Source organism: Musa acuminata, chromosome BXJ1-6 (assembly GCF_036884655.1).
Source record: "Musa acuminata AAA Group cultivar baxijiao chromosome BXJ1-6, Cavendish_Baxijiao_AAA, whole genome shotgun sequence".
Taxonomy (NCBI): Eukaryota; Viridiplantae; Streptophyta; class Magnoliopsida; order Zingiberales; family Musaceae; genus Musa; species Musa acuminata.
This window is the reverse complement of record NC_088332.1, coordinates 19,179,567-19,192,361: the sequence shown is the minus strand read 5'-3', so window position 1 is coordinate 19,192,361 and position 12,795 is coordinate 19,179,567. Positions and strand designations below refer to the sequence as shown.

The window sequence follows — 12,795 nt, the reverse complement described above, 5'->3', positions numbered from 1 at the left end:
GATCTCGATAAAAAGAAAACTCAATTTCTAAAAGTCCAGAAATCCAAAAAATATATAAAGGAATTCATGCATTCTAAGATTTAGCATGCCTAATTCTCTTCTAATAAAATTAAACTATTCCTCATTCAATGGTTTTGTAAAAATATTTGCTAATTGATACTTTGTATCAATAAATTCTAAAGATATGTCATGATTATTAACATGATCTCTAATAAAATGATGCCTAATATCAATATATTTAGTTCTATAGTATTGAATGAGATTCTTGGTTAAACATATTGCACTAATATTATCGTATTTTATAGAAATATTTTTTAAATAATTTTATAATCTTCTAAAGTATTTTTCATCCATATAACTTGTGCACAACATGCGCTTGCTGCTATATATTTAGCTTCGATTACAAATAATAAAACTGAGTTTTGTTTCTTGAAAGATCAAGAGATAAGTGCATGATCTAAAAGTTGACATATTTCTGATGTACTTTTTCTATCTATTTGACAACTAACAAAATCAGCATAAGCATAAACAAGTAACTAAAAGTTTTTAGATTTTGGATACCATAGTCCTAGATTATGAGTTCCTTTTAGATATATAAAAATCCTTTTAATAATTTTTAGATGAGATTGCTTGGGATTAGATTGAAATCTAACGCATAGTCCAACACTAAACATGATATCGGGTCTAATTGTTGTGAGGTATAATAAACTACATATCATACTCCTATAGGTCTTTTGATCAAAACATTCTTGTCCATATCTAATTTTGTAAAAGTGCTCGTTAGTGTATCAATAGCTTTAACATTCTTTTGATTAAAATTAAATCATTTTAATAAATCTAAAACATACTTAGTTTGACTAATAAAAATTTTATCATTTAATTATTTAATTTACAAACCTAAGAAAAAAGTTAATTCGTCCATAAGCTAGCTTATTCCACCTGTGCATGGGTATCATACAAACACAAGTTACTAATTGATGTAAGGGTCATTTTACTGCCAAAGCACTTGTGGTACTACTTGTTTTTCAGACAAGAAGACCAAAGGCCTATGAATGTGACATCAAGGGGCTTTCAAGTAGGGGATCTCAGAATGCGGGGTCCGATGAAGGTTAACGAAGCTTACACGGACATTAGGTTGTCCCCACTTTCCAGCCCTCCTGAACACCGGAAACAACCCCAAAACATGCCCAAGAAACCAGAGGGAGCAGATTCGGTAAAACCAGTCTATCATAGGCATAACGTTGACTGTCACCACTGTTAAATAAATTTGGGATTTTCAGTATGATAGTATCAACAAATATAGAAACATCAAATTTTCATTGCAGGTGCAGACTTGAAGGTCGGGACAACTCATCGGAAGCATCAACCTATGGCACGCATTCTGGAAAGTCACGAGTAGAATGGTGGGGAATGAGAGTGAGAAAACAGAAGTTGCACTCCAGGATCTACCCTCTCGTGGTTCCATCGATGTGTGCTCTGTCAGCTTGTGCAAGGCGAGCTTGAAACTGCGACCACTCGAGCATGCACCTCTCTCTTACCTGCTTACACAAAGAGGTATCAACTTTCTGATGTTATAAACAATTCATCACCGACGGAGAAGTGAGTACAAAATGATATCATGTGGATTAAAACAAAAACGAAATTGCTCCAGTGACTCTGATGCTACAGTATCATCCCTGCATTGTGTCTCATTTGCCATTTATACTAACTCGTGTCAAATGTTTCTGCACTAAGACAGGCTATGCGTCATCATGGATTGATTCGATTGCTCATACTTGTATATGAGCAATCTTGATTGCTTGCTGAGATAAAATTCATAATTACCCATTTGAGATCTAAAAGCCAGAAACTTAAGCTCTTATTGTTAAAAATGCACATGACGAAAGATGACGAATGTGATAGAAGCATACAGAATAATATACTTATTTAAATGAGTCAAAGGCAGCCAACAGTGATGGTGTATCTGGCAATGTGAATAGCTTGTGATGGCCCTGAAGCTTACGATATGAACTCTTGTCAAAGATCATATGTTGCTTTTGTCGAAAAATCACAAGTGAGGAGAACAAAATAAGATGGTTTTGATAAAAACAGTGCTTTGGGTAGAATAAAATTAGCATTGATATTCACTAACATTAAATTCACATGCTAGGTCAGAGTAAAAGAATAAAGAATGATGTGTAGTTATAAGCACAGCAACAAGCTCTCAATGTGAATCCTAGGATGAACCACTTGGTAAAGAACTAACAATAGAAGAGATTCCATGCTGCTGTTGAATAATTGCAAATGACAAAACGAGAAACGGTTTTGTGCGAGCAAATTTGCTGCTGTTATTTCACCAAACATGGTTGACTAAATGGGGTTAATATAAGGTACAACTTCAACACTCCACAGAAGACTGACTGAAATTCTAATTCCCTTTGTATCGAGAGCCTTCTTTCTGCATTTGGAGAAAGCCAGAGAGAAAAGAGAGAAACAGAGAGTTCAGAGTGAAGAGATAGGAACTACAGAGAGATTTAACATCGATAAATTTATTTCTTTGATGCCTTAGCTTGCAAAACCTTTATATATTTTGTTTCCCTTCACTCTGCTGTTTCTCAATGACATGAGATTTAACAAGACCATATAACTCTCCAAATATGATTCTAAATTATAAAACAAATATAACCTAATGCACGAATTATATTCTCAATCCGGTACCAACACCAGTCAGCGATGGACCAGTATAGGCTGGTTTATCAACAATCGCTATGGGTCGATATTGAATTGATACCCCTGAACTAGGGAGAAACAACGAAAGAGGGAAGAGGCACATGAGGCGATGTGTACCAGAGGAGAAGGTGATGACAACCTGAGGCAAGATAGCGGCACACCAAAAGAGGAGGTTGTGGTTGTGGGAACATCGGAGGAGAAGAGAAACAATGGATGACGGGCAGTTCCGTGATGTTGAGTGTTAATAACTACTGTTAACAGTGTTGCTAGCTGTCAATATCTGTTGGCAGAAGAGGAGACCCCATGTTTAATGAAATTAAAAAGGTATAAAAAAGACTTGTTACTAGTACCAAGTAGTAGGTTTACCACCCAATACAACTCCACACGTGATATGCTTGGTATTTAATCAAACGACACAAAATTGCCTGGACCAATAAATACCAGTTGGTACCAATCCATGCGAAATACATTTTAGCCCATGACCTAATCTATACCAGTGTTTCAAATACCGATCAAACTGGCATGTACCAAATGGTATTTGCCAGTCTGACCAGTATTCGACATGCGAACTAGCCCTTATTGGCAGATCCGATTTAGATCAACCTTTATCACCCAGTTTTTGAGTTTGTTATCTTGCAAAACACCACTGCTAGAACCTCTCTTCTTGTTTGAGGAAAGACTAGTAACACATGTAGCCTTTTCAGTTAGCCACTCCATCTCCTGGTACAAAACAACAATATTAAATGATGAAATTTCTTTTGTAAGTTCGATGATGTAAGTTGCTTTCCATTAATCCTCTACTTGGTGGCTGGTTCCGAATGGTTTGCCTCAGGATATTATGATTGCTAAATACTTTTAGCTTGTTTCAACTACATTCGTGGTAGATAGAAGTGTTCTCTCTCTAAGTTTCTAGATTAAGAAGCTCTGGCAACTGTTCCCTCATGCAACCCTCTCTTGGAAGCTCCGCTTCTTACTCCGACCGAATCACTTGATCCCCCGCCTCCCCCTCCCTATTCTGAACAGGGTCATGCACAAAAGAGCATCTCCCTCCCTCCAAGGGGAGGGCAAGGATTCACAATACAACAAAATGCTCAAGCCGTGCTGACCTCCTGGGCAAGTCTCTTCAAAAAAGCCATTGGAGTAGGAGAGTGGTAGCTAAACCTGAACATGGAGGATAAGCGTCACTAAATCCAGAGAAGAATGGGTCTCAAGGTTGAGCTAGACTCGAAGGGTGTCGCCTTTGCTTATAAAGATTAACAAACGAGCCTCTATGACAAGTTTCTTGGTAAGATCCAACCTCTGGAGTTCCTAAAGACCTTTCTCCCTAAACTTTAGGGCCTATCGATGGGTTGCCAAGTGGTGGACCTCGCCAAAGGTTTCTTTTGTTTTCGGTTCCACTCAGTAGAGGAGACGTCTCGTGTCCTAGTAGGTGGCCCATAGTTTGTTAAGGGACAACCACTAACATTGATTCCTTGGAGGCCAAATTTCCAACCTCTCGTGAAGAGGATTGATACGATCCCTACCTGGTTGCAGTTATCGGGCCTTACCCTAGAGCTAATGTGCCCTAATTTCCCACCCAGATAGCATTCTAGATAGGAAAATGCCTAAAAATTAATCAAGTTATCCTCTCTAGATCAACGGGCAAGCTTGCCCAGATATGTGTCTTGGATTTAACCCTACCAGTCCCCCAAGGGATCTGGATATAGGTGGGGAACACTTATTTTTTTCAGTCAATAACATTTGAGAAACTCCCTATGGTTTGTTTCAAATGTGACAAAGTAGACCACCGGACATCTTCTTGTGAGAACACTCCCCAATCTTCTACCCAACAAGAGTCCCAAGAAACATCTAAGGTTTGCCTTTAACCTTCGAAGAAAGACGATGACCTCTTATATGGCTCGTGGATTCGGGTCCAATGGCACTCGAAGGTGAAATCAATCAGGTCAGGTTAGGTTGCCCATAATGGGAAAATGGGGTCGATTTCTGGTGTGGGTCATGTCGAGTATGGAGTGAACACCAGGCTTTTGGTGGAGGTTCAACTGGGCACTAGTCGCCCTGGGAAGGTTCCACCCCGAACCTAGGTAATGAGCCTAACTCAGGCACCCACTAGAAATGAGGTCTCTGACCTAAAACAAGGGCCAAAAAGTCATACTCTTGCTTAAAGATTGAAATATCATACCGTACCAGAGTTTCGACAATCATTCGGTACGATACGGTACTGTATACCGAGCGGTATATCATTATATATATATATATATATATATATATATATATATATATTCGATGATGTCGCTCCTCTCTCTTCTCCCTAGGCGGGGCGACGTCGCCTATATATATATAAAAGTAAAAAAAAATCTTATATATATATTTATATATGAATATTTATCTATAAATATATATTTATATATAAAAGATTTTTTTTATATATAATATATTTTTATAAAAGGCGACATTGCGTCACCTTAGCGACGTCCCCCGCGTGAGAGAAGAGAAATGCGACGTCGCCTTTCATTATATATATATATATATATATATATATATATATATATATATATATATATATATATATATATATATATATATATATATACACTGCCTGGTAACGGGCGGTCCATGTACTGGTCTACTGACGGACCGGTACATACCGCCCGTACCAGGCGATATTATTCGAAATTGAAGACCTTGCTCTTGTTGCCTCCTTGGATCATACGCTTATGGTCTCTGTTGTTACATCAGTTATGTCGATAGTCCCTAGGCAAGTCAAATGGCAGGGATCCATTGATATTGATTGATAGGTCGCTCTGCCCAAAGGAGTGTCTGCCTTAGAGGCAAAATGCAATAGAGGACAACAAGGAGGCTTGGTGGGTTCCAAGACAAGGGTCACTTTTCCCGAGGAAGGGGACCATGTGGCCCCTCGGCAGGATCAACCGATCCTTACATGTGCCAAACGTGCTTTCCCTTTCTCTAGGGTAAGGGGCGGAGATAGAGATGACAATGGATACGGGGATGTCCTCCGAAAGGATCGAGGGGCTTGAGGAAGATGATGGCGAGAGTACCCCTCGACCTTTCATCTTTGAGACTGCCAAGCAAATGGAGTTCGAAGATGGAGCAGCAAAACAACCAGAGAAAGAGAAACCACTGTCCTATGACGGGCTAGTTGAGATAGCAGCAAAGGCCTTCTAGGATGTGGCAGCGATGGAAAACCCAGATCAAGAATGTTTCCTTGTTGAAAAAGCAGAGACAGAGTGGTCCAGAAGTCCAGAACCAATGGCTTAAAGCATTCTAAAACCAGGAGAACAACACAACAGGGAAGTCTCCAACAATTCTTGAACAATCTCCGGCATATAAATAAAAAGAAAAGATGTGATAAGAGAGTGAGGTCGATTGAGGCCTCGGGAGAGGGGAGAGTGGCTAACTGATTACATTCTCGATAATGAATTATATCTCATGGAATTGTAGGGGCCTAAGGAAAAGGAGCAGCAGAGAACATCTATTCTCTCTGCTTAGGAAATTAAAGCCTTATATTTTGATGCTGCTAGAGACCCATCTTCAGGGGGCCGGATGCGAGAGGCTGAAAAGGAAGCTCGGTAGAAGCTAGGAGGGTGATTATTGCGAGGCTAAAGATCGGTCAGGTGGAATATTTATGGCTTGGTATACCCTGGTTCATCACACTATGGTAATATGTGGAACCCCTCAATTAATCACTATTGTTGTTAAAGGTAAAGGTATGCCCCACTGGATCCTCTCTTCTATTTATGCAAGCAATTTTCGGGTATTCATAATGAATTATGGTCTAAACTTTCAACAATCATTTTACGTGGTATTCCCTGTATGGTTTGTGGGGATTTTAACATCATTAGTGACCCTGAAGACAAAATTGGTGGTTGGTCTTTTGTGTTGAATAAATTTGTGGTGGTTTTTCGTGATATCATTTCCAAATCAGAATTGTTGGATCTCGGTTTTAAGGGTCCCCGTTTCACTTGGAGGTAACAATCAAAAGGAGAGGGTGGGGGGGATTTGGGGAGGTTGGTGGTGGGGTGTGTCTTAGATTCTAGCTCGTCTTGACAGAACATATGTGAATTCAGCTTAGAGCAATGTTTTTCCTCTTTCATATGTTAATCATCTACCTCATATTGCTTCTGATCATGCACCCTTGCATATTATTGTTAGTACCTCTCATAATAGTGCTCAAAGGAAAAGATATATGTTTGAACCTCAATGATTAGAATATAGGGAGCTTGTTAGTACTGTGAAGGTTCGCCGTTCCATACCGTACCAGCGTTTCAACCCGGGCTCGGTACGATACGGTACCAGTGTACCGGGCGGTACATCAGGGTGTACCGAACAATTTTAATTTTTATACTGTAGCAGTGCTACAGTGTAGCACTGTAACGGTACCGGGCAGTCCACGTACCGGTAACCTGTCGGACCGGTATGTACCGCCCGGTATGGGCGGTACGCTTCGGTATGACAGACCTTGCTGTGAACTCAATTTGGGATGATGACGGGGTGAGTCTTGACCCTTTAAGGTTAGTGGCAACCTTAATAGGGTGGGGCTTGCATTGAATAGATGGAATCGCATTAGGGGGTAGCCTGAACAAAGCCTTAGAGGAAACCAATGAAACCATTTTCTATCTAGACCTCAAAGAGAGTGATGGACTCCTCTCGGAGGATGAGGCAATCACCCTGCAGCGTAGCTACAACAAGTAGGAAGCCTTGAACAGACAAAACCATCTTTACTAGTGGAACAAGGCCAAGACTACTTGGATTACAAGGGGGGGATAAAAACACTAGCTTCTTTCATAGGATTGTGAATAACAGAACACGGAAAAACCAATATACACTCTATTACAGAAACTGAGGGCCAACATATTACAAACCAAAAAGACATAGTTGAATGCTTTGTCCGATGATATAATAACTTGTGGAATGGGATTAAGAATAGGAGAGAGGAGGACTAGATCCTTTTCCCCCAGCCTAGTAAGCTTACCCTTCAGGAAGGGAATTGTCTGACTACCTTGAAAGAAATTTACACTGCCATTCAGCAAATGGGAAAAGGTAAAAGCCCTAGACCCGATGGGTTTAGCGTTGAGTTCTTTTTAGCCTTTTGGGATAAAATCAAACACTCTATCCTTGGGCTTTCTTGAACTTTCAAGAGAAGGGTGAAATCCCTACTACTTGAGACAGAACTCATTTGATTTTTATCCCCAAAAAAGTTAATAGTGACAGTTGAGTATAGACCCATAACTTTGTGTAATGTGATATACAAGATTCTTTTGAAAATTTTGGCCAATAGGATCAAACCCCTTCTTGATACACTGGTTGACTAGACTCAATCGACTTTTATTCTGGGAAGGAACATACATGATAATATTCTTATCACTAATGAACTAGCCCACAGCTTCTCGAGGTCCCACAGTCATGTTCCCCTTGCCCTTCTCAAGCTTGATATTTCCAAAGCATATGATAGGGTCAACTGGAATGCTATTTCTATGAGCATGCAGTTCCCTAGTGCCTTTGTGAAGTAGGTGATGGCTTGTGTTTGCTCCCTAGTCTTTTCTTGCGTGATCAATGGTGTCGAATCTAGATGGTTTCAGTGTAGTCAAAAGCATTAGGCACCACAGTCCCAGACTGCCAAGAAGCTAGGCACTCACTCGAGAGAAACGAGACACACAAATATTATAATTTAAAAATTATATATCATGATTAATAAAAATAAACTAAAACAAAAATAACACATCAAACTTTTATTCATTTAAAATACCAAACTACATTGTCTATATTCAATAACAAAATGAGAAAATAAAACAAAATTAATATCAAAGAGCATTAAAATCCAATTCATCATCTAAAGCTGCAACAACAATCCAAAACACCAAAAAGTAGCACTAATAACTCGAGCAATAGCAATTATAATTGACATTTTACTAATGATTCACTACAACAAGCAGCAGCTGCTGTTCACTACAGCAGGCATCTACTATACTCATAAACATAAACAAACAACAAAGACTAACAGCAAAGCAAGCAGCTATTTTAAGTTTAAATTGACAAACAACAATGTGTTAGAATATGTGGTCCTATTTAATTAAGTAAGAATATTATAGATCTGATTGGATTCTAATTATGATTATTAGCCAATAGAAAGAAAACTCACTTATGGTAAGATTCCTTTGGAGATGACCTTGATGGAAGGGACTTACCTAATTACTTATCCTAAATCCTCTACTATCGCCTATAAATAGACAGGACCTCTCAGAGACTACAAACGATACGAGATCTATTCTCAATCTCCCTTAATTTTTATTTCATCACTTATAGTGCTCCTATGAAAGATAGGAAGAAATGAGGAGAGTCTAGCTCATCCTACAGATCTATATTGTTGTTGCATGTTGATCGGATTACAAAGCATGTTCTCGAATCAGATAAAGTTTTTCTGAATGGCATCAAAAGGCATGCAATCCTCATCTTGATCTATTGTTATTTGATTTAAATTCTTTACATCAAATTTTTCACATAGTAGTAGCATGATTACAATTGTTATGCTTATAATTGGTATTAGAGCCTGTTGTTTTGAAATCAAATACCTTAGATCTTCAAAGTATATCAGATATGTTTTGTATTTAGATCTGTTTATTAGCATCATTCGCTTGCAAAAAGGTGTTATTCGATTTTAGTTGTACGATGCTTGAACGATTCGTCTACATTATCGATATACTTTTTTTTCGTTTGCCTTGTCGCCTATTTACGGGTGATAAAAGGTTCCTTGCCTTACGTAGGTAGAGCCGGGGATGGCATGCTACTCATGTTTGATTGACGGGTTGCCATCAATAGCTTGTTGTCGATGATAGCACTACTGAGCACGATGGCCCTCTATTGGTCACCGACCATAGACTGAATGGGTGGTTACTACAGTCAGCGATTGTTGTGTGTAGCAACCCCGACAACGGAAGTGCTGCGACGGTGCCGCTACGTGTGGCAATTGCCACCATGGGCAACAATTACTTTGGGTAGCATCATTGCTGCACAGCAAATGCACCGCAGTGTCACGGACTTAGCTAGATTTGCCTAAGTCGTGCGGCACCCTTGCGTGTCCGTCCGCAAAGGTCAGCCTCCCCGAAGCCTCCCATTGTCCCTTAGGACCAACAAAAGAGAGAACGGGTTAGAGAGAACGCCTCAATCGGGATCCACAAGCAAACATCTCTGAAAAACACTTCATAGACAATGCAAATTACAAACTGACTTTACAAGCTCTGAACAGTTGCACAACAAAAGGTAAAATGGTCCATTACAGACCGAAAATCTCTCGCACTTGTCCACATGACACAACCTTTATTTACAAGCCTAAAGAGGCCACCAACCCAACTAAAATGGGACTATTAAGCCTTCGGCCGCCCCTCTCCATGCTGTACAAGGCATGAACATGCCGAAAGACACGGACATACATAAGCATTACATCAAACATCCTGTTTAGAAGTTTGTCCGTGACATTCTCCCCCATTTATTCCTTCGATGTCCTCGTTGAAGCCTTTGTCGACACTGTAACTCCTCGCCTTTGCTGAGTCTTCAATCTTCTGCTCCAGCTACAATGTGCCTCTTGGCTCCCAGCCGCTCTCCACTGCTATTTTTGAGTAGTTGAACCTTTGATCCGCCTTGCTGCTTCAACTCACCAATGACTCTGACTCTGGTGTGGGGTTGGCTGAGTTGTGTTGTTCATTGTTGATTCCTGCGGATCCCCCAGATGAAGGAAAAGACCATCCTTACTGTGCTAGTCTCTCAAATTCCTCATGCTGCTTGAACTGAGTGGATGCTTGTTGGAGCTTTAACGAGCATCGTCTCGCAAACTTCTGAAGTTTTGGGTCCTTCCTCCACAAAATTTGCTCATTGACTCTTCTTTCACTTAGTTGTCACATCCAAATAGGTTCGCATCACTTCCGCTTTCGATTGGCATTTCGTTGGGAAATGAGGCGGACAATCTACTTTGACAACTGTTGTCTTTCATTATCTTCGAAGGGTCTTTGAACTTATGCAGAGCTCCTCTGCTGGATAGATAAGAGAATTGGGGTACTTGGTTTCGCCCATTCTCTTAAGAGTTGAGAAGGCAAAGGTTACATGACTTCGCCCGCCTCCTCGAGGTTGTACTTCATGCATCGAGCTGGTTACTAGTCTTCGCCTGCTCTTTGCTCACACTTCTGAAGCACTTGAAGTGTTTGCACTCCTTGCGTTGAGTTAGTTACTGTGATTCACCTTCTCAATGCCATCGAACTTCTGGAATGCAGGAAGTTTTCATCCCAACTTGGAGTAATTCTCTCATCGGTTTGGTCGCCTCTGGGATTGTACCGTCTTCTCCATCAATCCTGCCGCCTACTCCATTGAGTAGCAAAGGTACAGCACCGCGTACTGCCTGCTTCGTTCCTTGGTCGTGCACTCTTGTATGACCCGAAGTCCTTCACTTTCGACTATCTTGATGAGAAACTTGTTGACACCGGTCTTACGAAGTTCCTCGGCCTCTGCCCTTCAGCCTTGTCTCGGTACTTGGAGATTGCCTCTGCATGCTCCACCTCCTCGGCCCCTTTCACGACCAAGCGCTCTCCCTCCATGAGAGCAAGGGATCAATGACTTTCACGGAAGTCCCGCCTCTGCGGTACCATGGCGCTGCCATGCCCATGGCCCTACTATCCGTCGCCTCGCATCTGCATCCCTTTTCTTCACGATCAGTAGATATGTCTCCGTGGCACTCCTCTGAGTCCACCTCCATTCTAACTGATGCTTGATTTTGGGTAGCTAAGTCCCTCTGGACTCGTCGTCGCTTCCTCGCCCCTTTCGACCCCCTGCTTCAACACCTCTGTGTTCTCCAAGCAGCTCCCTCTGGTCGATGGAAAGACAGACTGCAACTCCCATGCATGGCCTTCGCCATCACATTGTAGGGTTTGCACCGATTCTGTTCTCCTTAGCTTCCTTGGTAGCAACGTTCGCTTACTCGACCTTGTCTTCTGACTTGCCGGGCTCCCTTAAGCGAATATGAGCTCTAGAGCAGTCCAACTCTCCAGTTGCTTCGATCATACCTCTGCATGATCAAGTCCATCCCATGGGACTCACTGGTACTTACATTCGAACTTTTCCCTTGGTGGAACATAGCCCCTATATGCTGATGACCAAGGTTTTCATCCGATGCAAAATTCGATGCACGCACGGAAGACCCACCTCTGCGGTACCGTGGCCTTCACTCCTTGAATCCATAGCCCTTCTTGCCATCGTGTTGTTCACCGAAGTGGAGCTTCCAGTAGCTCCCGATTATACCTCCATATGATCTAGTCCCTCACGGGACTAGATCGTGTGTATCGCATTGCCACGAACTGTTCCACCACGATCCGCTGCACTATGTCGCCTCCTGGTGACATCTCTATTGCATTATGATCCTTGTGGGATGAACTCGAATTGTGAACCCTCCATGTGTGGCCTCTGCCAATACATTGCAGGGACTCTTCCACCTTCGATTTTGTTCGCTCCTTTGGCAATCGACCTTCATCCACCCACTCTTGGGTCACACCTAGATGAAGCACCGTTCTAGGACAGTCCGTCGCCTAGTAGCTCCCGAAGTCCACCGACTTCACTGTAATTTGTGCACCATTGTCTGGATCCTAGGCCTCTGCCTCTACCAGCACAATCTCCGTTACGCACCGCTTCCTGCCTAGCAACTTGATTTGCAACACTGTGGCATATTCTTCAAGAGTACTCGCCTCTGCGTCCTCTTGCCCCGTGCTAAGGCCTTCCGAACCCAACTTCGCCTCCGCAAATTTGGTCGCCTTAGTTCCTCCATCAAATGTTTTTCCGAGATAAGGTGCATGTGCCCAGAAGCTCCCTTCGTCTTTGGCACTATGCAAGATGAGTCCGCTCTATCAGAATGAAGGACTCATGGAACAACATGATCCTACTCTTGCCTCTACAAGAGTTCATGTCCTTGACCTCTGTCTAAGGAAAGCACTGTGCCTCTGCTCCATGTTCCAACTTCTATGCTGGCTCCCTTCATGCGGCTTGGGTACTTCGCCAAGTTACACCCAAGTTGCTCCGCTTCTCGCTTTTGCA

At 41.7% G+C, this 12,795-nt stretch overlaps 1 protein-coding gene across 7 annotated transcripts in view; it reads right to left on the bottom strand.

The window, feature by feature from the left end:
- Positions 1 to 1,209: 1,209 nt before the first annotated feature.
- LOC135676589 (uncharacterized) overlaps positions 1,210 to 12,795 on the bottom strand; it is a 33,345-nt gene continuing 21,759 nt past the window's right edge. For all 7 annotated transcript variants that reach the window (XM_065187930.1, XM_065187931.1, XM_065187934.1 and 4 more), the window contains one exon: positions 1,210 to 1,538. In XM_065187930.1, coding sequence (XP_065044002.1) covers positions 1,446 to 1,538 — 93 coding nt within the window. In that variant the 3' untranslated portion in view covers positions 1,210 to 1,445. The remainder of the gene's footprint in view (positions 1,539 to 12,795) is intronic.